Genomic DNA, 25,991 nt, shown 5'->3' with positions numbered 1-25,991 from the left:
CAATGCCTTAAAGCCATGACAAGGCTCTTGCAAGGCCTGGACTATACCAAGAGAACAAAGAGCCTGGCCTGTGTGTGAGCCTTGCAGACCTCCTCCCCTCGCTGAAGCAGATAGGACTGATGAAGCCCTACTTTACCCCTGAATTGGCCTAATCCCAGCCTTGAGAACCAGGTTCTCACTGGGAATCACATCAGCACGGACATGAACAAGAGAGCTATGTCCTAGGGCTCCGGAACAAGACCCCATTAGGTCCTGACACTGGCAAGCAGTCAATAAAAGGAAGCCCTTCTTCACATCAAAACAAAGAAGATTGCAGCAGGAAGCTTACAGTCCTCAAACTTTGCTACATGTACACATAAGCTGGGAGCTTTAAGAGTCATGTGCCCAGGTCATGCCCCAGACCAATGAACTTAGAACCTCAGTGGGGGGCCCAGCATCAGTGTGTTCCCGTGTTTCTCACGTGACTGCAATGTGCAGCTGAATTTAAAAGCCGATGCTCCTGGCTCTCACTACCTGATGACATGGTGCAGGCCAACTCCACCCCCAGAAACCAGACAGATTTTACTTCTGAACCAGGGGTGCCTCCCGCAACAACAGGCTGATGAGGAAGTCCAAGCATGTGTGCGGAGCCTCCACACCCAATCAATTGACAGCACAGAGTCAGACTCCTGCACCAGGGGGTTGGGAGGGTGCAGTGGGGAGCAACAGGGGCCAGAAACATCACCATTTCTCACAGGCACTTCTGGGGACCAGCGAGCAGGTGTGATGAGCTGAAGGGAATGCTGAAAGGGGCTAGTGAGGAAAGGAGAAGCCTACAGCCAGGGAGTCAGACTTCTGGGAGTGTCTGCAGAGGTTCAGAATAAGACCTAAGAAGGTAGATTATGCTGACTATATAAACTGAGGATCAAACAGGAAAGTGAAAACAAAGCCACTATCATAACCCAAGTACCAGACAGTGGTGGGGTGGGAGGAGGGAAGGTCCAAGAGAAACTGAAGAACCAGGGAAGATTGTGGAGGCAGCTTAGATGTTGGTGGAGGTGACTCCCAGGCTAATGGTGTGGACAAGTGATGCTCAGTGGTCATGACAGAAATACTAGGGTTGTATGCATTTGCTTTGTGTGAGAGGTCATTAGGCACTCAAATGATATCACCCTGCAGAATGCAAGAACATGCACCTACCCAGAAACCACCAAGGCTGGGGCCTGGGATAGGAGTGGGCATTTGGTTCACGAAAACACACAGGCAAATGCAACCATGCAAGCAGTAGAGGAAATAGCCATGACCAATCACAAGGAGGAGAAAACACATGCCTACGCCTAAGTACCTACCTCCATGATTATGGCATACCCTGGGGCCAGCTCAAACACTGAAGGCATGATTCCAAAGGGAGGTTGCTCCACAAAGCCAATGGTTGCAACAGCCTTAAAGAAAAGCAGATTACACAATGGTGTAGAACTCGTTGTTCAATCCAGCACTCACATTACAAACTTCTCTCCTCCAACCACCTACTTTGCAATCTAAGGATCATCCAGTCCCATATTAATGAAGAAACAGGCTCATTTATATAGAAAGCATTTACTCAACCTTCACCAGGCACCAGGCACCAGGTGAGGTTCTGCAGGTTAAAGATGGATGAGTGAGTCATAGAACATCTATAAAGAGCTGACTGCCAGCAAGAAGAACAAGGAACACCACTGCTAAGTGCTTTGGACACAAAGTAGGAGTTGTGGGAGAAGGCCTCACCCAGGAAATGGGCTGAGAAGGCCCTCCCCTGGGCTCCCAAAGCACATCGTCCTTTCCCTACTACAGCACCTGGTGTTGGTGGTGCCAGTGGACACGTCTGCCTCCCTCCCCGACCCTCCCCTGGCTGTGACCTCCTGAGTCATGAGGGTGGCTAACATCTTGTTAGCAGAGCTGCAGCTCCAGTGGCCTACAAAGGAAGCCTTGTGCCAGGACACAAACCCATGCCTACAGGACCCTGGCAAGTCCCAGGAATGGTGAAATGTGTTTCTTGGAACCGTGGTCCTCTGGATCTATCACTGTTTTCTGGACTTACGGGTACAGAGAAATATCTCTACTACAAGTATGAGAACAGTAACAGTGTGAGCACGAGGACTGATGGTGTCGGTGCTGGGCTGCTCTGGGGAGAGGAGGGGCTGGCCAAACAGGACAGAGTGCACGGCCAGCAGGGTCACAGTAAATCCCGGTCCAGGGCTGCACATCTTCCCATTTTTCAAAAAGACTGGAAATGCAGATTTTTACATAAAACCTCTCTATTTTTAAATGTTGGTTCAAAAAATGTTTTAAGCATTGTGCCAAATGAATACCAGCAGAATTCAGCCAAAGAGCTGCCAATTTGTGGTCTCTGATATAGTCAGACATCTGCTGCAACAATGACAATTGAGGAGTGGGTGCAGTAACATCTGAGCCAGGCCTTGGAGGATAAGAGAGGTGATATTGTCTGCCCAGGGTCATGCAGGTGCTAGTGGCATAACCAGAACTACAGCGCAGGTCTCCATACACATTCGTGTCCATCTGGATTGTGGCAGCTGGCTAGAGAGATTACAACAGTCTGCTTTCAGTGTGTTTCCAAGCATAGGCCCACTCTATCAAGTCCCTCCAGGGGGTTTTATCCTTTGCTACATTTGCTCTTTTTCCAGGTAGCAATCTGTGATCACTCACCCTGAAACTTGGTGGCGGCCAGTTCTTTTTGGGCATAATGCAGAACTTTCCAACACTGAAGCCCACATTTTTGCAGATGAATCTGGTCACCTTTACTCCCCCAATGAGGCAGTAACCACAGTCCAACACCGGCGACACTGCAGCCACAGGAAACGATGCACAAGAGAAACAATACATCACTTTGAATGGGCCCTGCTGTCCTTGTTCTCCTGACGTCCAGCCAGAACTCAGTGCAGCTGTGGAGGGGGCTGGGAGCCCCAGCCCAGCTCCCTGAACAGGGAGGATGACTGGCGACACGCCCTGACCCTGCACCACTTGGGCTCTGCCCAGGCTGCTGTAGTGCCCCGGGACTCCATCCACTCCTGCCTAGAGCAGCAGGAGTCAGTGGGCACTGCAGGCTCATGCCTCAGCCAGGCCACTGAGCATGGGCCTGGGGGTTGTGGCAGAGTGAGAGGAGTGATCAGAGTCCTAACTTCTAGCCTGTGCCCAGCTGAGGAAGCTCATAACTGAGGGAGACCAGCAGAAGCCAGCTTTTCTAAGGAGGGTCACTCCCACAGCCACAGGGACAACACCCTCTGAGGGTCTTCAGGTGCCCAGACATTTCTTCCTGCCTCGGTGTGACACAGGCCCACTTAGGGGTGTTTGAAAGCCACCAAAACCTGTGCTGGGGTTATTGGGTGACTGGCCTGCACCCTGCTGTGAGTCAGCCACCACTGGGAACTCCCCAAAGCCAGCAGGACAAGCATGGCCTGACACTGTGGAAGACTGGGCGGAAGCTGCTTGTAGGTCCCTCCTTGGGACCCAGAAGCTCCTGCCCAAGAGAAGCAAGCTGAGTGCTGCGACAAAGGGGTTCTGAGAAGCAGGCAGTCCTCATGGGGACCCTCCAGCCCCTACGAAGTCCCTGGGTAGGTACAGCACACACTCACACGTCAGCACTGGAGGTGGCCTCTGGGCCTGCAGTGGAATCAGAAGTGTGTGGGCTGACTGTGTCTCAACTAAAATAAAATCATCAAAATCCCCAAGGCAGTCAGGAGAAAACTGGACAACGTACTGGCAGGTCATTCCAGGAGCCACCATTCCACCTTTTCCTGGGAACATCCCTGTTATGACAAAAGTGACAAATGAGGATCAGGAACCAGAGGCTACAGACACTGGCCCAGCTGGGGCTAGCTCCATGTGTAAATGCTGTCTGGGCCAAGGCCAGGCTGATGGCAGAACCACCAGGGCATGGTAGCGGAGCAGGCTGAGGGGGCGTGGACTCCAGGTAAAAATGCCAGGGCTCCAGGGGGAGTGCTGTGGTCCATCTGGAAAGGCCATGTCGGGCCATGCCTGGCCCTGTGGCTTAGAATTAATTCCCTGGGCAGCAGAGAGCCCTTTGAGACTTCTGAGTGGGGTGACAGCAGCAGTGTCATTGAGACAAGCACTGTGACGCTGGAGTGGACAGGCTGGCTGGGAGGCTACTGGGAAGGTCTGATGAAGGCAATGGTGGTGAGAGATGGCAGAACCAGTGCCTGGATGGAGGTGACTGGGAGAAGGGAGCTGTCAAGATGCTGAGACCCCACCAGGAGGAGGGTGGGGAGGCTCCCGGCTGAGCATGTGGGGCCCCGTGGACTGCTGAGGGAGTCATCTGAGGGCCAGGTGGGCCAGGCACTGGCAGCAAGCCCAGCAAATACTTTGGAGGTAGTCTAGACAACTCCTGTACTGAACTTACCCAGCCCCAGGGCAAAGTATGGAGTCGAGGGTGGGAGGACCCGCACGTAGCGGCTGCTGGTGGTGGTGTTCTGCAGCGCGATTACCATCTGTGCAAAGGTAACGGTGATCTCTGTTAGCAACATTTATGGACTAGATGATATGATGTCTGGGACTTACTTTAAATAATATGGGAAGAGGGAAGCTTGCACACATGTTGGTAACTGTAGAAGCTAGGCGATGGATACATGGGGATTTGTTATGCTAATCTATCTACTTTTGTTTGTTTCAGGAAGTTTCCACAGTGAAAAATAAAACACAAGGTAAAAATGAAGGCAGGAACAGATCCGACCTATTCTTTGTCTTGTTGTTTAATATAATTACTATTTTATTGAGTTTCTGCTCCCTGCCTCCTCAACCTCACAACAACCAGGAAAAGCAGGAACGGTCTATGTTTTACAGCTGAAGTTCCAAGCGGCACTGTAGCTGGTAAGCAGCAGTGTTAAGATTTGAGCCCAGGATGCCTGGCTCCAAATTTTTGCCCACTTTGCCTCTTATGTGGGGTCTTCTTCCCCACATAACGCTCTGAGTCACTTCTTCCCATAGGCCCACCCAAGGGGTGTTATGGGCACCTGTATACCAGGGTTGTAACGGGGCCTCTTTCCAACACTCAACCCATCCAGCCCCCTATTAAACCCTACCTTCCCCTCTTCCTGACCCAGACTGGAAGACCCCTAAGGGCACGGCCTGGAACTAATCCTCCAACAGCACTCCATACATGTACACATCTTTTGCTTCTATTTTGTGAAATATTGTAGTAGAAGAAATGTATAAATTATAACATGACAAAACACATCTTTCCATTACCCACCTTAAGAAATAAAACATTACAAATACAGTTGAAGCCTTCTGCCAGCCCACGCCCATCAGATAACATCTACATAAATTTGAAGTATGTCTTTATACTTTTATTCATGGACATATATTCCTAAATCAGCATTTAAGTCCATTTTAGCCAACACAACATATTGTACCAAATCTATCTGTGAATAGAACCCAAGTTTGAAGAGACCCACTGTAGTGGATTGAATGTCCCCTTCAAACTCACTGAAGCTTAAATTGTGTCCCCCAAGTTTTATGTACTAGAAACTTGGCCCCCACTGTGACTGTGAAAAGGGTGGGAAATCCTATTACGGTAATTGAAAGGTGGGCCTTGAAGAGGTGATTAGATTGTAGGACTGTGTAGTAGTGAATAGATTAATAATGGTGGTCAGGGGCGTGGTTCTGAGGGCTTTAAAAGGAAAGTGCATGAAGAGGTTGTTTGCTCTCTCTGCTTCCACCATCTTACAACGTGAGACCCCCGGGTCATTGTTGCCACCACCAGATGGACTTTGGACTTCCCATCCTCAGAAACTGTAAGTAATAAATTTTTTTTTGTTTATAAATCACCCAGTTTCAAGTATTTTGTTATAAGCAACAGAAGTGGACTAATACACCCATGTAATGGTTTTAATTTTAATTTCTGTCATTAATTACGATGAGCATCTTTTCACATTTATTTGCCATTTGGATTTCTTCTTTGAGTTGTCTGTCTATATTGTTTCACCATTTGCCATTGTGTAGTTTGTCTTTTCCTTATTGATTTGTAGGAGTCTTTACATATTCTGGATACTAATTCTTTATAAGGTGTATGTAATAAACCTCTCCAAGTTTATAAACTTGCATTATCTTTTGATGTATAGCTTCCAAAACTTTAATATAAAATTTATCATCCTTTTATGGTTTGTGCTTCAGTTTCAATAAATCTTTCCATAGTTCCTATATTTTCTTCTAAAACTTTTGCTTTTTTATCTTGAGATCTTTACTTTATGGAATGAGGTAGGGATTAAATTATTTTCCATAAGGCAAGGATACTGAACACAGTTTTGTATCTTCAGGTTTGAATACATGCATGGACTAGTCCTAGGAAGATCACGTGCTGTTCTCTTAGTCAAACTGCTGTTCCCTTGGTCATGGAGCCAGTTGCAGCCACTGCTGTCATTGCAGATTGAGGTGTTCCTGGCAGCAGCTGCTCCTCATATCAGCTGAAGAGCGCCTCAAGACAGCCCTGCTCCCAGCCACACAAGACAGAAGGCAAGAGCCAGCAGTTTATAGGACTTCTCAGGGGATGTCCCATAAGATGAAACAATCAGTTGCTTGTCATGACAGTCAGCTTGATAATACATTCTCATATTGGCTCTCCCTCCTTCCATCCCCTTTCCCTCCTTCCTCACTGGAATTGTAACTGATAGCACATAATCTCACCATCTCAGGCTCTGCTTTATGGGGAACCTAGGCTACGAGAGTTCGTATCAGAAGGGTCCCTAAATAGCAGACCCTTAGGATGCAATTCTCAAGTTGGCTTACTCACCAGTCTGGTGGCAATAATAACTCTAGCTGGTGAGAAGCAGGATATGAGGACCCTTTTACAGTGTTGTCACAATTACTAAGGGTTTCACTAGTGGTCACCTGAAATGAGGTACAGGTGGAAGGTCAGGCAGCAAAACATGTGGTAGCTGTGGTGGCTGCAAGGTCTGGGACAGTGATAATTATAAGGATTGTGGCATGGGCTTGCTTTCCTTAACAGCGCTGGAAGCCTTGGAGGAAAAAATGATAGGATCAGGGTAGCCAACTGCCAACTCAAGGCCCGCCGTGAAGACATTCCTTGCATTCCTGGGTTATACATAGTTTGCTCCTATGTGTACGCGTGTGTGTTTGTTAGTTTCTTCCTGCTTAATTTGCTTTGCTGGTTTTTTACCTAGTATTTCTGTACCTATGTTCTTAAGCAAGAATGGCTTATGTTTTTTGTTTGGTGTCAAGGTAATTAAGCTCTGTACCTAATAATGAGGGTACATTCCCTCTTTTTCTAATGTCTGAAATAGTTTATATAAAATAGGGATTAGCTTGAATGTTTGGTAGTATACACTTGTAAAATGATCTGGGCCTGGTGTTTCTTTTTGTGGAAAGCCAGGGTTTTTTAGTTATTTTCATCAAAGCTGGACAGCCGCATAGTTTAAAAGTCAGAAATTTCTACATGGTTTTGAAAATAGAAATCCTGCCGTCTTCCCCTGGCTCTCACCATGCCATTTCCCATTCCCCAAAGGCAAACGATCTTTCCTCCTTTACCTGATTATTTTGGTATTTTCTTCCATGTCTCCAAATAGCGTGCTACTTTTTCCCTCCAGTTTTAGGCATTTAAATATGTATGTACATGTATATATGCATGTATACATGTACACATCCATATGTACATATATGGTTGAGTCTATGAAATTGCCATTTTCTCCCAGCTCTCTCTGTTAAAAGAACCTAGAAGCAATGATAACCCAGTAGATCTTGGTTTCTAAACACCATCCTCCTTGGTTTCTAAAAAGAACCAGAGCTTCTTGTCTAGAACTGGGACAAAGAAAGCACAAGATGAGCCTGGAGCATCTCGTAATGCCACAATGTAAGGAAGTGCTCAAAAAAAACGATGGGTCATGTCAAAAGAACACAGGAGACAACTTGTAAGGCTCCCATTGGACAAATCTATGGTAATTTTAGAAAGAAAGTGAATATTGACATCAAATGAAATAACTCATTTTGGGTTAGATTAATATACCTTATAATCTAGAATGATCCTAAGTAGTAGATGTGCCCTCAGACACTGACGAACAAAATACAGTCTATACAATATTTAATTTATTTTATAGTACCTGGATACACATTTTGAAAAAGATGAAACAATTAAGTAATCAAGGGGAAAAAAACCAATTACTTAACTAAGATTGACCTAACTGATCCTTAAGACATATTCTCTTGATTAGACCTGCCAAAAAAAGTGGATACAATACAGGTTTCAGATATTTCTTATAATATTTGTAACTGCCCTAGTATATTTTGCTCTCCTTCACTGTTTGACATTTAAATGCTGCCATACAGCTGATATCAAACCAACATCCAATAATGATTCTGCTTCAGAGACTAAAGCCCTTACGGTTAAACCCTCTCCTTTAGGAACTTTTAACCAAAATGGGGAGAGTTGAGAAATTTTGATGTGGGAAATGGTGCAGGCCTGGCCTAACTAAAATAAAGGTACTACCAGAGGACGCTGAAAGACACAGTCTGCCACATATACTTCACAGTTAACTTTGCAAGTTTCTGGAAAATTCGTTCTTAAAACCCTGAAGTTGTTTTGATAACCTTATTCATCCTGCTTAGAGACAGATTGCCCAACTGGCCTCTTCACTACCCCAAAACTATGTGAACAAGATTCACTGTTCCCAGCCAGCCTTTTCCTCTCTCCTCTCAGTTATAATTCTGTTTCTGCCTTTGTTCACTGACAGCAGTCTATTGCCTATTGTTCCTCATCTGAGCATGTCGATAACTAATACCTCTGCATTATTCTTTGACAACATCTATTAATGAGTCTTCCAATCCATGAATATAGTATACTCAGTAGTGTGCTGGTAAATGTTTAAAGACTGACTACTGAAGGTGGGAGAGAGCCCTGATGTGGTAGTGTTTGCTGATTCCTGTGGTGTAAACACTCCCTCTGTGGTCACTTCCAAGATCCCAGTGTGACATCCCTGAACATGGAGTTGGGAAGAGATGTGCATGGCCAGCTCTCATAAGATAATAGGACCTGACTCCAGCTCACCACTGGGTATATCTATCCAGCTATTTGGGTCTCCTTTAATTTCCTTCAACCATATTTTTAGTTTTCCATCAAAGTATTGCATATATCTGTTTATTCCTAGATTTGATTTTTATGCACTGGAAATAGCATCATGTTTTAAATTCATTTATAATAGTTTTCTTTGGTACATAGGAATAAAATTTATTTTTTTAATATTGACTCTATATCAAAAAACTTTTACTAAATTTACTTATTAATTCCAGTAAGTTATCTGTGGATTTATTTTGATTTTTTAGGTGTACAATCATATCATCTGTGAATAAAGAGAGTTTTATTTTTGTAGATACCTTTTATAAAATTACTAAAATTATATTCTAATCCTACTTTGCTGAGAGTTTTTAAAAAATCATGAGAGGGCTGACTGGTTAGTTAGCTCAGTTAGTTAGAGTGTGGTGTTATAACAGCAAGGTTAACAGTTCAGATTCCTATACCAGCCAGTCACCAAAATAAATAAATAAATTATGAAAATTGTGAGAAGGTATTGAATTTTATCTGCATCTACTTGTATTAAAAGATGACCATATGAGTTATCTCTCATTGTGTTAATGTGGTGAATTACATTGATTGCTTTTTGAATGTTAAATTAACTTTACATTGTTAGATCAAACCAACTTGGTCGTGATATTTATCATTTTTACGTAAAGCTGAATTCAGTTTGCTAATGTTTTGTTAAGAAATTCTGTAGTTCTGTTCATGACAAAGTTTAGCCTTTCTTACAACAATTCTTTTAAGGTTTTGATGTCAAGATTATGCTTGTCTCATAAAACAAGTTGCGCTGACTTCTCTCTTTTTCTATTCTCCGTAAGAGTTTGTTTCAGATTTATTACGGATTGAATTGTGTTCTGCAAAAGTGAAATGTGTTGGAGGGTTGGTCCCCACTGTGATAATGTTGAGAGGGTGGGAAATCCTATAATGTTTAAAAGGTGGGCCTTGAAGAGGTGATCAGATTGTGTAGGACCATGCCATAATGGATGGATTAACAATGGAGGTCAGGGACGTGGTTCTGAGGGCTTTAAAAATAGAGCATGTGAGAGTCTTTCTCTTTTCTGCTTCTCCATTCTCCCCCTGTGACACCCTGTATTGCTGTAGTGTCACTGCACCAGAGGTGTTCCCTGGACTCTGGACTTCCCAGCCTCCAAAACTATAAGCAGTAAATTTTGTTTTCTGTATAAATTACCCAGAGTTCCACGTATTTTGCTTTAGCAACAGAAATGAACTAATACAAGATTGTTGCATTTCTTCCTTACATGTTAGAAAAAATTCACTGTCAAGGTATCAAGGCCTGAAGTTTGTTTGTTTGGTTTGGTTTGGTTTGGTTTGGTTTGGTTTGGTTTGGTTTGGTCACTGGCTGGTACAGTGATCTGACCTTCGTGTTACAAGGCCGTACTCTAACCAACTGAGGTAAATGGCCAGCCGGCCTGACGTTTTATAGGTGGAAAGGTTTCTTGTTGTTGTCATTGTTGTTTTTAAAGAGATTTATTGAGATATAATTCACACGCCATACAATTTGTCCATTTATAGTGTATAAAATAATGGTGTTTAGTATATTCACAGAGTTTTGCAACCATGACCACATTTAATTTCAGAACATTGTGAGAAGGTTTTAAATTACAAATTCAGTGTCATGATATAGGACTGTTGCAATCTATCTGTTTTGCAAATTGTTTTTTCTTGGAAATTTGTCTACTTCTTCTATAGTTTCAAATTTCTAGGCATAAAGTTGTTCATAAACCTCTTGTTAACTTTTTTTTTCTTTTTGGCAGCTGGAAGTACAAGGATTGAACCATGGACCTTGATGTTACCATCATCATCAATGCTCTAACCAACTAAGCTAACCAGCCAGCCTCTTGTTATCTTTTTAATGTCTGTAGAATCTGTAATAATGTCTTTTTCCCCCATGATATTGGTAATTTGTATCTTCTTTCTTTTCTTTTTGATCAGGGATTGATAAATTTTATTAATCTTTTCAAAGAACTGACTTTCGGCTTTGCTGATCTTATTGTACGTTTGTTTCCCATTTCATAAAATCTGTTCTTGTCTTTATTATTTCCTTCCCTTCCAGTTTCTTTAGGTTTAATTTACTATTATTCTGTGATTTTTGAGATGTATACCTAGAAAACTGATTTTCAGACTATTTATTTTCTAATATGTGAATATGTCTATAAATTTTTCTCAAAACATGGCCCACAAGCTTTGATGTACCATTTTTAAATGATTTTATTTTCTATTTCTAATTATTATATTATTTCTAATACCTAAAATGACATTATTTTCTATTTTCTAATTATGACTTCTTCTTTGACTCTGATTTAGTAATGAATTGCTTCATTTCCAAATATTTGGGAATTTCTAGTTTTACATTAAGTCTGCTGGGTTCAAGCTCTATATGCTTTCAATACTTTGAAATTTTAGGTAATTGCTTTATGGCCCAGAACACAGATAATTCTGGTAAATGTTTCATGTGCACTTTGAAAATAAAACATATATTGCAATTGCTGGGTGCAGTGTTATGTATAACTCAGGTAGAGCTTGTTAACCATATTGTTCAATTCTCCTACATCTTTACTGATTTATTTGTCTACATGCTCTTTAAGATTTTGGAAAAAGAATGTTAAAATATCCTACATGTTTGCTATTGTTTCTGTTTTCCTTCTGGTCTTGTAAAATTTTGCTTATACATTTTGAGGCTAGGTTGTTTGTGTATATAGCTTTTAAATAGTTGTATCTTTTGGATGGATTTTCTTACTTTTCATCAGTAGGAAAAGTCCTTTTCCTTTCTGTCCGTTTAGTAATACTTCTTGCCATAAAGCCTACTTTCTCTGATATTAGTATAGCCACACCAGTTGTCTTTTGGTTAATATTTGTCTGCTATATCTTTTTGATCCTTACATTTTCAATCTTTTTGTATCCTTACTTTTTTTTTTTTTTTTTTTTTTTTTTAAAGATGACTGGTAAGGGGATCTTAACCCTTGACTTGGTGTGGTCAGCACCACGCTCACCCAGTGAGCGAACCGGCCATCCGTATATGGGATCCAAACCCCGGGCCTTGGTGTTATCAGCACCGCACTCTCCCGAGTGAGCCACGGGCTGGCCCAGTATCCTTACTTTTAAGGTTATCTTATATAAGTAATGTTTAGTTGGTTTTTGTTTTCCTACCCAGTCTAATGATCCTCCTCTTTTTTTTTTTTTTTTAAGATGACTGGTAAGGGGATCTTAACCCTTGACTTGGTGTTGTCAGCACCACGCTCTCCCAAGTGAGCTAACCGGCCATCCCTATACAGGATCCAAACCCATGGCCTTGGTGTTTTCAGCACCACACTCTCCCAAGTGAGCCACAGGCAGGCCCTGATCCTCCTCTCTTAATTGGAGTATTTAGTCCGTTTACATTTCATACAATTACTGATAAATTTGGATTTAAATCTACCATCTTATTATTTATTTTCTATTTGTAGCACCAGTCATGTTCTTTTCTGTCCTTTTCTTGCCTTCTATTAAATCAAGAACTTTTGTAAAATTCCATTTCTCCATCTATTAGCCTTTTACTTTTATATTACTTTACTATTTGATTAATGATTACCCCAGAGATTAGAACAGGTATCCTTGAATTATTAAAGTTGTCATATAAATTACCACTTATATACTTCCAAGACAATCCAAGGATTTTAGAACACTTGAATTCCACTCACACCTCCCACTTTTAGGGTACAGTTGTCATGCCTTTAATTTTACATATATTTAAAATATCATACTATATTATTACTATGATTATTTTATAGTTAATATTAATTTATATTTCTCCACAAATTTACCCTTACTGTTGCTTTTCATTCCTCCCTGCATTTCTATACTTCCATATGGCATCATATTCTTCTAACTAAAAAAAAATCTTTTGGTGCAGGTCTTCTGGTGATGAGTTATCTCAGTTTTTGTTTTTCTGAGAATGTCTTCATTTCATCTTCATTTCTGAAGAATATTTTCACTAGGTTAAGAATTGTGGGTTGAAAGTTATTTTCTTTCATCATTTTGAGGCTTCCAATTGAAAATTTTCTAGCTTCTATCATTTCTGTTAGAAAGGAGTGGGTCTTTTTTCTCTAGATACTTTAAGAATTTTTTCTTTTTCTTTGGTTGACAGCAGAATTTTATAACAATGTGCTTAGGTATGGTTTTCTTTTATTTTATTCTGCTTAGGGTTGTTAATGCTTTACTCTATGGCTTGATGTCTTTATTGCTTTTGGATCACTCACATCCATTATCTCTTCAAGTACTGCTTCTGTTCCACTCTCTCTCTTTCCTCTCTTTCTGGGACTTCAATTACACAATAGACCTGTTTACTATGCCCTATATTTTTAAACACTCTTTTCTGTATGTTTCCATCTTTTTTCTCTTTATGCTTTAGCCTGGATAATTTCTACTGATCTGCTAGTATTCCCTTCGTCTGTGTCTAATCTGCCATTAAGTTCTTCTACTGTGTACTTAATTTCAGTTCTAGAATTTTCATATTTTGGCAGATTGCCAGAACTGGAACTCTCCCCAATACACACATAGTTTTAATGCTTTATTTTGAAATAATATTAGATTTACTAGAGCTGCAAAAATAATCCAGAGAGTTCCTATATACTCTTCACTCAGCTTCCCCTTATGTTAACACCTCACATAACAAAACAACAATCAAAACTAAGAAATTAAGCTTGGTACAATATATTAACTAAACCACAGAATTTACTCAGACTTTTCCAGTTTTCCCACCAACATTCTTTTTCTGTTCCAAGACCCAATTCAGAGTCTGAAAATGCATTAGGCTGTCATGTCTCTTCAGTCCCCTCCGATCTGTGACAGTTTCTTTCCTTGTTGCTCATAACTTTGAGACGTTTTAAAGAGTATTGGCCAGTTATTTTGTAGCAAGTCCTCTAGAATGTCCTTGAATTTGGGTCTGTCTGATGTTTTCTCATGATTAGATTGAGGTTATACATTACTGGGAAGTGTATCACAGAGGTCATATGCTCTTCTCAGTAAGTCTTATCGGGGGTATGGTGTTGATGTGTCTGGGGGAGACTATGCAATTATGTGTTTCTGCTTAAACTTTTAGCCACTAATTTTAGCATCCATTGGTATCTCTTGCCTACAGAAATTTATTAGTGTCGTATTTAACAGTGATTTTTAAATTTCTCTCATTATTTCCACATTATTAATTAAAATTATTCTATAAAAAAGAGTTGTCCTTCTCCCCCATTAATTTATTTATTCATATATTTACTTGTATCAGTATAGACTCATGGATATTTATTTTATTGTTTGGGTTATAATCTAAAATCATCTGTATTAGTCGGTTTTGTGTTGCTCTAACAGAAATACCCGAGACTGGGTAATTTATAAAGAACAGAGGTTTATTTGGCTTATGATTCTGGGACAGCTGCTTCTTGCATGGCCTCAGGCTGCTTCTACTCATGGGGGAAAGTGTCAGGCAGCCAGCGGGTACAAGCAGATCACAGGGTGACACAAAGCAAGAGAGAGAGAAAAGGTGCCAGGGTCCTTTAAACAATCAGCTCTCGTGGGAACTAATAGAGCAAGAACTCACTCACTACCCCCCTCCCCCAGGGAGAGCATTAATCCATTCATGAGGGATCCACCCCCATGACTCAATCAGTTTCCAACACTGCTACACTAGGGATCAAATTTCCATATGAGTTTTGGAGGGGACAACACATCCAAACTCCATCCCCATCATTATATATTATGTAGTTTAAATTGTTCCAACTTTGTTCATTGGTAGTTCTGTGTCTTTTTGACATGTTTCCCCACATCTACCTCCATCTCTATCTTTCTGTTTTAGCACTTTCTTACTTTCTGGTACCACAAGATGCTCTAGGTTTGTCTTATATTTTCTCCTCCCGAACCCTGGAATCAACTAGTTCTACAAGGACCCCTGGTACATTTTACTAGAGAATGGCATTTAGAAACCAAGATCTGGACACTAGGTGTGCTAACTGCTGCTAGGGTGTCACTACTTCTATCCTTCTCAGTTGATACAGATAGGAAATATAGGGATATGTACTAATCCATACATTCACACACATCTATATTTATTCCTATATCTATCCACCTGTGTATACACACATACATACATAAATATTTTTAAACCATGAAACCATACTTTTACTTCCAACCACAATCCAGCACCAGAGACTTCATTCTAGCCTTCCCCCTTTCCTTATTTGTACCTTTCTGCAACAGTGAGAAACCTAATTCTCATTTTTATTTACATTTAAATTTAAAAGGTTTCATCAAATAAGTTTATTTTTAAAATGATTCCCATAAGTCCCTCCCTGAAATGCACTAACTATGTATGATTCTTTGTACACTATGGGTGGCTTCTTCTGGCCATAGGTACTCAGATTTTTACGTGGTCCTAATCATGTTGTACTCTGCTTAATTTAACATCATTTTACATATACTTCCTATATATTTAAACATTTTCCATGTTTAACAACCTTCTAAAGGAATAAAAATGTTACTAACCCATCTGTGAGCTGTCATTCATCAACTTATCAAAACACCTTGGGAAGTCATATTATTTATGTATTGTGTATGTGTAAAATAGGGTATCTTTCATTTGTTCTTGATTTACCTTTTCAGGGATAGGCAAGGCTGAGGGGTAGATGCACATCCAAGTATTCATGTAATTCAGTCAGCAAATATTTACTGAGGGCCTATTATATTCCAGGCACCGGTAACAAAATAATACAAACCTAGAAATAATTATTGTCTTTGTAGGGCTTATACTCTGGTGGAGAAGATAAATAAAAAATTGTGCCATAAAACAGCAACATATGGTACAAAATAAGCGTGCAATAGGGACATTTAATCCAGTCAGGGAAGGTCAGGATGACTTTCCAGCAACCAAATAAAGTCAAAGGGATGAGCAGCAGGCAAAGGTGGGTGAGAAGACTGTCCCATGGCAGTCTGTGCTCACCTCATCAGCAGCCTCAGGGTCTCCAGCTGAGCACAGGCTGCCACAGCTGGAATCTTCGGCCCTGCAGATAAACACCTCCCATATGTCCTTGAGCAGCTCTCCCTTGGCCCTCTTCTACTCCCCAACTGAAATTATTTTACTCCCTTTCTCTAAGTCTTTGCCAGTTTCTCCATCATAAAGACTTTAAAACAATAAGGAAGCAGATGGTATAGGCTCTGTAAAGAAACAAGATTTCTACCTCATAAACTTGTCCAATTTCATAATCTGTGAAAAACACGACTGATGGCTTAGCTAGAAACACCGGAGTGTCAGCGCAACTGTGGGAGGGGAAACGAGGGGAGAGAAAGGCTGTTAGTTTCATCCATGCAATGAAATACTATGCGGTGAGTGACTAATATAGAAATAAACACACCCAAGCCATCACAGATATTCACAATATGTCATCTGGTGGGGTTTTTTGGTTGTTGTTGAAGCAGGTTACAAAATAATTTTATAGCAGGATCCAATCTTTGTGAATATATATGTAGCTACATATTTCATTTTCAATATGCATAAGAGAAACCCTGAAAGCTTAAACACCAATACGTTAACTGAGTTTTTAATATGTGATGTTTTTCTTTTCAAATATTAGTCTTTTCTAATTTTTCTTAATAAAAAGATATTATTTATCTAATAAAGAAACGTTAATAGTTTTAGTCTCGTTAAAATTATGAACCCCTGGGGTGTAGGACCGCAAAAAAAAAAAAAACAAAAAAAAATTCTGAACCCATGAAGCAATTCATTCCCTTCATAAGAATTACTGAAATATAGCCAAAGGCACTCTCTTAAAGAAAAATCACAATTTACACTAGTTATTTGTAATTAACCAAATTTTAAACATTGTTATTATCCAAGACATATGAATCCCATAGAAGGAGCATTGACCCAGACTGTTCAGATGTAAATAAAGGGCCAACAGCAACTCCTATTTCTCAAGACCTTAACGGGTCAGAAAAGCATAAACCCAGGACTCTGGGGCATGTCCAAAGGCCACATCTATGGTTGACCCTGAAGGCCTGCTCTGTTCTGATACTGCTACCCTGCCCCCCAAAAGTCTAGGGACCTCCATAGCCAGAACAGACCCAGAACCTTCTGGGTTTTACTCTGAATGGTCAGATTTTCTGAGAGTACAAGTCATGGGAAGACATACCTCTGTTGTGGATCTACACTCCAGAATTTTCCAGTTGGTGCTGGCTTCTTTGGAGGAAAAACAAGAGACTTGCCTCCACATGGAGTGTTAGGAGGGAAAAACCGAGGGTTTTTAAGGAAGCGGTTCCGACTCTCCATTCTGGCAAGCCGAAGTCGCTCCAGTTCTCTCTGTGGCACACGTAAGTGGTTCATCCAGTTTTTATTCTTTGGTGAACTCATCTTCTTTGAAACACGAAAGGATAGAGTCGGTGACAAGCAAAGAGGTTGTGTGTGTTGACGTCTTGGCCAGCTGCACGGCCCACAGACACCAGTGCAAACTACTCTCCATTATGTGGATTCATCATAACTTCTTGTGTCATCTGGACTCTCCCCCTCACCACCTCCCTGTCCCCACTGGCCACACACCCTGCCATGCACAGGCTTTAAAACTAACCTTGACAGTTTCTTTGGTCCTTTGTTTGGCCTTAGGAGTTGAGTCCCATGTCAGGCTATCCATAGTGTAGTCTAAATCACCTTCAGACTCAGCAAGCTTTTCCCTGCATGAAACTTTAAGCTTCTCGTTCAGCTCTTTCTTTGGGATGGAACGCTTCTCACAACTAAATGTCATTTTTGAATATCCAGGCTGGGAGGAGCCTATGGCACCAAGAAAACAAGTTGAGTTACTGTACCAAGGCGAGCAGATGGACATTTCTAAGGTAACCAAATAAAGCCACCAAAGCCACAGTTAGCTTGATATCTCCTAAACTTTCACAGTTACTGAACCAGATATAAATGCTGTTCAGCGTATGAATTACTCCTGCAACTTATTCTATGTATTTGAGACTTAGAACTAGAGCATTAAAATATTTTTCAGTTTTCCCACACGGTCAAGAACATGAGTAGATCACTGACACACACACATACCCCATATGTGAACATACTTTCTAAAATGCTCACATAAGGAATCAAAGTTTCTATTAGCTTTTTACATCTATATGATCATCCCCCAAAGGTTAAATGAGAACATTCATTGCTAATAAGAATGCAATAAATCTGGTATCACCACACATTTCTTAGTACAATGCCTGATAGATCCTCTGTACTGTACACGTTAGCTCCATCCTTATTTACCCACATAAGATAGTGAGTTTCCAACTAACTTTAAAATTCTAAGTGTCTTAGTATCCCATGACACTTGAATCAGCTGCCTCTTTCTGGCCTTTCCTCCCTACACAGCTCAGGCTATCAGTGGTACCCTTTTTTCATCTGCACCCTCAATTCTCTGGATCCCGTTCCTCCTACCCCAAACGCCTTCTCAGCTCTACAGTCCCAGAGGTCATGAAACAGTCCCACCAACAGGCTGCTGGAGAGCTTGTATTCTGAGCATGGCACCACTAGGCAATCCCTCTGCTTGGCCACAGGATCCACATGGTGACTCTTCCAAAAATCTACCTCTCTGCTTAAGCAAACAACACAGCCTCCCACACCTCATTCTCAGATCTGGCCTCCTGTATCACAGGAAACCTGTCCCAGATCACACACACGTACACACCCCTGTTTGCCTCCCTCCCCATCCTTCCCTCCATTCTCAAAGGATAAAAATCTGCTCCTTTCCTGTGTGGGAAACCCCTAGGTCCATGTTCTCACTCCATCAGGAGCTTGCTCCCTTGCTTACCTACGTCTCCATCCCTCCCTCTCTTGGTTCACTCAACCACATCACAACATTTTCAACTCTCTTGGTGTTGGGCAGCTGATATATTTCATGTGGAGGAGTTGGAACTTTTGTCTTGCAGGTAGGTGTTAGAGAGCTAGCAAGGAAGTGGCTCAGATTTGACCCTCCCAATAGTCACTATCAAAATTAAAGTGGAAAAAAAAAAAAAAACCCTGGGAACAAGGAAATGACTGCAAAGGTGGCCAGTGCAGCCCTGCTATTACAGAACTTCCCTGGAAAGACGTCAGAGGCTCTGAGACAGAACAGAAACATTACCTTTAGGTGCAGAGCAAAATGGCACTGTGTCACTGTAGTAATCTTCCGGGCAGATCAAATGATGTTTCCGTAGCAAATTGCTGTCTACACACCATCTGAAGACAGTCTTCACTACATGGAAGGAAACGAGGACAAAGGTGTTTCAAGACAGACCGACGCTGAAGAACCTGCATCCAAACTTTCTTCATCCTCTCAGCCTAAACTATCTACCAAAATTCCTTCTCAGAATCTTGTAATGCTGAGATTTCAAAACACTAATCAGCAAATATTTATCAGCCACTTAAAACACGGCAATTGGGCAAAGCTGTGTTGTGGTATCATTTGAGCTAAAATATTGTTATGCACAGAGAGGTCTATAACAAAACAGAATTAAGATAAGTATGATAGATGAATGAATGACCCCAATTCTTCACCCTTCTCTGTATCCACATCCTAGCCGTGTGACTTTGTGATTCCTGCTACTAGAAACGGAGTATACTTCTTCTCCCTTGACTTTGGCCATGGGATGTGCCTTGGCCAATGAGATGTTGGCAGGGGTTTGAAATGTGCTCGTGCGGCTGACCCTTCCCTCTTGTGCCTTTGCCATCGTCATAAGGAGAACTAACCTGGCCCTTCATCGTGGACCCCAGCATTAATCCACGTGGAGCAGACCTGAGCTCAACCTACAGCAAGGAGCCAAGCTCAGCTGGACCCACAGCTTGAAGCCAGTCCAGCCAGCCAAGCCCAGCTAGATCAGCCAGCCTCTCACTGACCCACAGACACCTGAGAGAGAACATCTCATTTAATAGAGCGGGGAGTTGACAATTAATGTCTATGGTTGGTGAGCCAAGAAATGGTAGTAAAGACATATTTTTTATGTAACATATAAATAACATATTATTTAGAAGTACCCAGAAGAATTAAAATTAGAAATGGCTACCTTTGGCAAGGGGACTGAGGTTGGGAGATGTGAGGTGGAGGCAGGCTCCTTTTAAAAATAAACTTTATTACTTAGAGCAGTTATAAGTCCATGGCAAAATTGAGAAGGCACAGAGGTTTCCCATGTACACTCCTGTCCCCACATATGCGCAGCCTCCCCGTTATCAACGTCCTTCACTAGAGTGTACCTTTTTTACAACTCAAGAACCTTCGCTGACATATCACCTAAAGTCCATGTTTTACATTAGGATTCACTCTTGGTGTTGCACATTCTATGTGTTTATGTTTGGACAAGTTTAAAATGACATGTAAAGGTGTAAGCTTTTTATACTTCATTAGAAGTTCTTCTAAACGATATGATTTTTAAAAACCATGTATATTTATTACTTTGATAAAAATTAGGGAATAAATAGGGTGAATGGAAGAAAGACTTGGAAGTTTTCAAATTTTGTTGCTTGCTCCATTAACCAACATTATCTTTAGACAGGACACTTTTAATGGTCTTTCCCTTTGGAGGTCCCCCATAACCAAGGATGTAGGTAAGACAAGTGAAGAATATGTGTTTCCCCCATGATATATGTTAATTGAGGATTCTGAGGTTTGGCCTAGTTACTCCAATAGTCAGGGTTCAATCAGGAAAACAGAAACCACCCTTTGTATATCAAATATAAAGGGTTTAACATGGGGGATTACAGACTGAGGGGGAAAAGCCATGATTGACAACTTCAGCCAGCAGCACTGAAGCAGGTGTTTCTCAAGAAGTTATCTGGAAGTTGCTTTGAAATTCACAGCCACTCAATCGTCTGCCTGTTACTGCTTCTTGAGAACAATGGCCTCTCCTTCCGAAACCCACCAAGGGCCTTTCATCAGCTGACCTATCCTGGAACCCCAGGAAGAGGTGCATTCTGAGAAATGTAGCCCCTGGCCTCTTCTTGGCAATGGTGACCTCAGCAGGGAGTGGCATCAAAGCTAAGTTGACACAATCTAGCCCAGTTCCCAAGGACTTTGGTGATGGCCTATTTGAAATATCAAAAGGTAACAGAAGACTTCCATACAAAGGGCAAAGGCCATGTGACAGGAGTTGTTTCTTCTCTCTTCTGATACTGTTCTCTCCACATTCCTCCCCCAGGGTGTGGGTGGTTGGGTGCTGTGCCCGTAGGAGCGGGTGGCAGTTTCTTTGCCAGATCTTTGGAAAGTTTCTGTCCATGTCAGGCCTGGCCATATACCTACCAGGTAAGCCCTGGAAACCCTGCACTGGCCTTGTGAACATCTTCCTCCATCTGGGAAGGGTGAGCTTCCTACACTGACCCCACAGCTCCTGAGCATGGCTCAGCAAGGGACTGGCTGTTCCATCCTCCAAAAGATAAGGTGGGCAAGTTACCAGCAAGGGATGGGGATGAAAGCACAAGACGTTCTGCAGAATTCTGATCTTTACCCCTCTGTCTGGAGAATGCACCCATTTTCTACCTTGTATTAGCAAACAGTAAAAGTTTGCTTCTGTGCCTCAAATAAGAAAAGCTTTAGAGGAATGACCTCACCCTCACTTATTTAAGTTATAAAAAAGGTTTTTGGGTCACCTCACCCTGCCCTGAGAAGCAGGAATTATGGTCTCTACTTCTGCCACTTCTGAAATAAGAGAAAGACACATTACCAGCAGAAGCCCTAGAAACCAGGGCAGATAATGTCTGATTATTTTGGTAATAAGTAAAATGAATGTCATTGTAAAACTCTCGACTGATGTTTGATTGATCTTGGAAGTAATCAGCACCATCTTGGATTTGACCGGCGCCATTTTACACACACTCAGCACAAAATGGCCACCAGCCTTTCCCTTACGAGAAACCTCATGGTTTCTGAGAAACAGAAACTCTTCCACACCCACCAAACCCCTCCCTGATTACGTCAGCCTTTCTTACAGCCTATATAAACCCTCCCACCCTGATGCCGGTTGCTGCATCTTTTCCTTTAGATTTTCCCAACAGATTCTTTTCCTTTAATAAAGCTTGATTGGTAACCAGTGTTTTGGTTCACTTTCTTTCATTTTGGTGCTGAAACCCAAAAAGCGTCCTGGCTGGGACCTTCAGACGATCCCCTCTCTTGGGTTGATTGGCCCCCTGGCCACCCTTCTCAGACTTGCCGAACCAGGTACCTCTGGGACTCTCTCCTTTTGCCATTTTAGACCAACACATCCAACATTAGCCTCAATTCAAGGTGAGTCAGTGGGTCTGTCCTACTTCTATGGATTCCCCAACTACTTTCTATGACTACTGTCTACTTCCCGAAGACCAGGTGCCTGGCTGAGGGAACCCCCTCTCATGCCCCTCAGCTATTGGAGGACACTCCTCTAGCTGGTCAGTGGCTCCTCTCTTGAAAAGAAGGCGCACACCAACAAGGATGCTCCTTGGTGTTACACTTCTTCTACTGGGGCTGATCATCTCCTTTCTCACCCTCTAAATGGGATCCTCACAATCCAAACCTCCATGCTCTACACCCCTAGGCTGTCTCCTGGCCAATTTACAACTTCTTGGCCTCCAGGGAGACATTAAACCCAAATGCCTCATTTTCTTCTGCAATCAGGTTTGGCTTAAATGCAACCTAGACAATGGATCCCAGTGGCCAGAAAATGGCACTTTCAATTTGTATACTCTCAGAGACCTAGACAATTTTTGTCACCAAAGCAGCAAAGCCAGAGAAATTCCTTATGTTCAAGCCTTCTTCTATCTCCAATCCAGTCCTTCTCCCTGTCAAAACTGTCCTATGTCTCAAATTCTCCTAGCTCATGCCTGACCTCCCCTTCCAGACTCGGATCAATCTTTTGATCCATCAGACCATTCTCCCTGACCACCTCCTTACGCTCCAGATCCTTCACCAGCCCCTCCACCTTTTCCCTCTCTTCCCCATACCTGGTCTCAAGATGCTCATCCTCAGCCACCCAACCCTCCTCCTTCTCCCCCTTCATCAGGTGACAACCCTGCCTCAGCTCCGGCTCCTTTATACCCCCTCCGTGAAGTGGCAGGGATGAAGGGAATTGTCCAGGTCCATATCCCCTTTTCTCTTTCTGATCTCTCCCAAATCAAAAAATGACTGGGATCTTTCCAGCCCGACCTGGACACATATCTTAAGGAATTCAGATATCTCACCCAGTCTTATGATCTCACCTGGCATGATGTTTTCATGATTCTCACTTCTACCTTGTCCCCTGAGGACAGAGAACAGGTCTGGATAATGGCCCAACAGGCAGATAAGTTATATGCCCAAAATAATAGGCGGCCTATGGGAGCCATTGCCATCCCTCACACAGACCCAAATTGGGACTACCAGGCCAGCCACGGGGACTGGGATCTCAGGGATAATATGATCACACACTTGATTTACGGCCTCCAAAAGGCTACTCACAAGTCAGTCAATTATGACAAGCTTAGAGAAATCACACAGAGATCCACCGAAAATCTCAGTGAGTTCCTAACCTGCCTCTCTGAGGCTTTACATAAATACAAATGCATAGACCCAAACTCCCCTGCAGGCATGGCCCTCTTACACTCTCATTTCATTACTCAATCAGCCCCTGACATTTGAAAAAAACTAAAAAAACTTGAAGATGATGCAAATATGACCCAATGAGACCTCCTCAATGCAACTTTCAAGGTTTTTAACAATAGGGAGGAGGAGGAGAAGAAGGATCGATACCAAAGAGATTAGGCCAAATATCAGCTCCTGGCTAATGCCATCAGGGGATCACATAGTCCAAAGCTGGCTGCCTCTAGGAACAATCCACCTGGGAACTGCTTCAAATGCAGTCAACCAGGCCACTGGGTATGGGCCTGTCCTAACTCCAGGCCTCCTCCCAGGCCCTGTCCTCACTGCAAATAGCCAGGTCACTGGGGGGTTGACTGTTCCACTCTCCAGAGAGGGAGTGGCCCAGTCTCCAACCGACAGCCTTTGGCTTCATGGCCATCCTTACTGGAACTTCTTGGATTCACCCAAGGGGAGGACTGACGATGCCCAGGGCCCGAGGTCCCCATGGAGATCACCATGCATGAACCCAGGGTAACTTTCCTTGTAGCAGGTAAGCCGATCTCTTTTGTCATCAATATAGGAGCCACTTACTCTACCCTTCCTGAATATGCAGGACCAACAACCCCATCCTCTATCACAGTAGTAGGAGTCACGGGATCAGAATACCGCCCACGGATCACTCAACTCCTTTCCTGTGTCCTACATCACATCCAATTCATACACAAATTCTTAATAATGCCTCAATGCCCAGCCCCCTTACAGGGACAGGACATTCTTTCCAAATTCAAAGCTAGCCTTACCCTAAACCCTTTAACTCCAGCTATAACACAGGCGGCCCCTGACCTGGTCCCTGAGGCCTCCACCTTCCCCTTCCCCTCAGACAAGGTTAATCCCATAGTATGGGACACTTCTTCCTCCATTGCTACACACCATTCCCCTATACTTGTTAAGATGCAGAACTTCTCTTTGTTCCCTAATGTCCCACAATACACCATCGCTAACAAACACCTGATAGGCTTAAAACCCATCATACACAAACTCCTTTCTTCTCATCTCTTATAGCCTAACCACTTGCCTTTTAATACACCCATCCTTCTGGTTATAAAGCCTAATGGCTCATACTATTTAGCTCAAGACCTCAGGGCCATTAATGCAGCCATTTTACCCATAACCCCAATTGTTTCTAACCCCTATACTCTTCTATCCACAATCCCAACAACAACCCATTTCTTCTCTGTACTTGACCTAGAAGATGCCTTTTTTCCTATCCCCTTACACCCTTTCTGTCAAAACCTGCTCGCCTTCACTAGGAATGATCCTGATACGCGTTGTTCCCAACAACTCACCTGGACAGTACTACCTCAGGGGTTTTGGGATAGCCCCCTCTTCTTTGGCCAGGCCATAGCTCAAGACTTATCTGAACTTCCTCCAACCTCTAGCACTTTAATACAACACATGGATGACCTCCTCCTTTGTAGCCCCTCCTATGAGGATTCACAGGCCCATGCTGTTGCTCTCCCTAATTTCCTGGCCTCTGGGGGACTGCAAGTGTCCCCGAGCAAGGCCCAAATTTCTTCCCCTTCAGTCACCTACTTGGGAGTCCACCCACCCCCAACAGCAGAGAAATAACAGTGGATCACAAGAGTCTAATTTCTGAACTCCCTACTCCTACCACATAGGGTGAAATCCTTTCTGTCTTGGGGCTTGCAGGGTATCTTCGCCTATGGATTCCTAACTTTGGCTGCTAGCAAAACCACTTTATGAGGCAGCCAAAGGGGATCCTGCCATTCCCTTAGATCCCACAAAGCCCATTCATTCTCCCTTCCAGTGATTAAAAGCCACTCTCCTCGCAGCCCCAGCTCTATCCCTCCCAAACCTATCTCATATTTTATCCTATACATCACCAAAACCCAAGGATTGGCAGTCGGGGTTTTGGGACAAGAGGCAGGAGATATTTTCTCCCTGGTTACATACCTCTCTAAACAAATAGACACCACAGCCTGGGGATGGGCCCCCTGTTTACGGGCTTAGGCAGCAGCCACCCTTTTAATGCAAAAAAGCTCTAAACTAACTTTTGGACAACAGTCAAGACCTTCTCAGCCATAAGGCCATGGCAATTCTCTCCCCTTCCCACCTACAACTTATTTACCTTACTTTCATTGAGAATTCCCAGTTTTCCTTCAAACCTTGCCCTCCCCTAAATCCAGCCACTCTCTTCTCAAAACACTCACAACCCTTAGAACATAATTGCAGGGAGGCTTTAGACCTCTTTCTCAATACCTTTCCACACATCTCCCCGCATCCCATTACACAGCCCCAACATACATGGTTCATAAATGGGAGTG

General features: G+C 42.7%; 1 protein-coding gene across 1 annotated transcript in view; it reads right to left on the bottom strand.

The window, feature by feature from the left end:
* DLEC1 (DLEC1 cilia and flagella associated protein) overlaps positions 1 to 25,991 on the bottom strand; it is a 69,107-nt gene that overhangs the window by 35,413 nt on the left and 7,703 nt on the right. Inside the window, exons 3-10 of the mRNA XM_063114593.1 lie at positions 19,213 to 19,323; positions 17,680 to 17,879; positions 17,248 to 17,468; positions 16,297 to 16,375; positions 4,394 to 4,481; positions 3,609 to 3,782; positions 2,683 to 2,819; positions 1,329 to 1,421 (exon numbers count right to left, since the gene is read on the bottom strand). Of these exons, the coding sequence (XP_062970663.1) occupies positions 1,329 to 1,421; positions 2,683 to 2,819; positions 3,609 to 3,782; positions 4,394 to 4,481; positions 16,297 to 16,375; positions 17,248 to 17,468; positions 17,680 to 17,879; positions 19,213 to 19,323 (1,103 nt within the window). The remainder of the gene's footprint in view (positions 1 to 1,328; positions 1,422 to 2,682; positions 2,820 to 3,608; positions 3,783 to 4,393; positions 4,482 to 16,296; positions 16,376 to 17,247; positions 17,469 to 17,679; positions 17,880 to 19,212; positions 19,324 to 25,991) is intronic.

Source organism: Cynocephalus volans, chromosome 11 (assembly GCF_027409185.1).
Source record: "Cynocephalus volans isolate mCynVol1 chromosome 11, mCynVol1.pri, whole genome shotgun sequence".
Classification (NCBI taxonomy): domain Eukaryota; kingdom Metazoa; phylum Chordata; class Mammalia; order Dermoptera; family Cynocephalidae; genus Cynocephalus; species Cynocephalus volans.
Note: the sequence above shows the minus strand (reverse complement) of the source record. Positions and strands in the feature narration are given on the sequence as shown.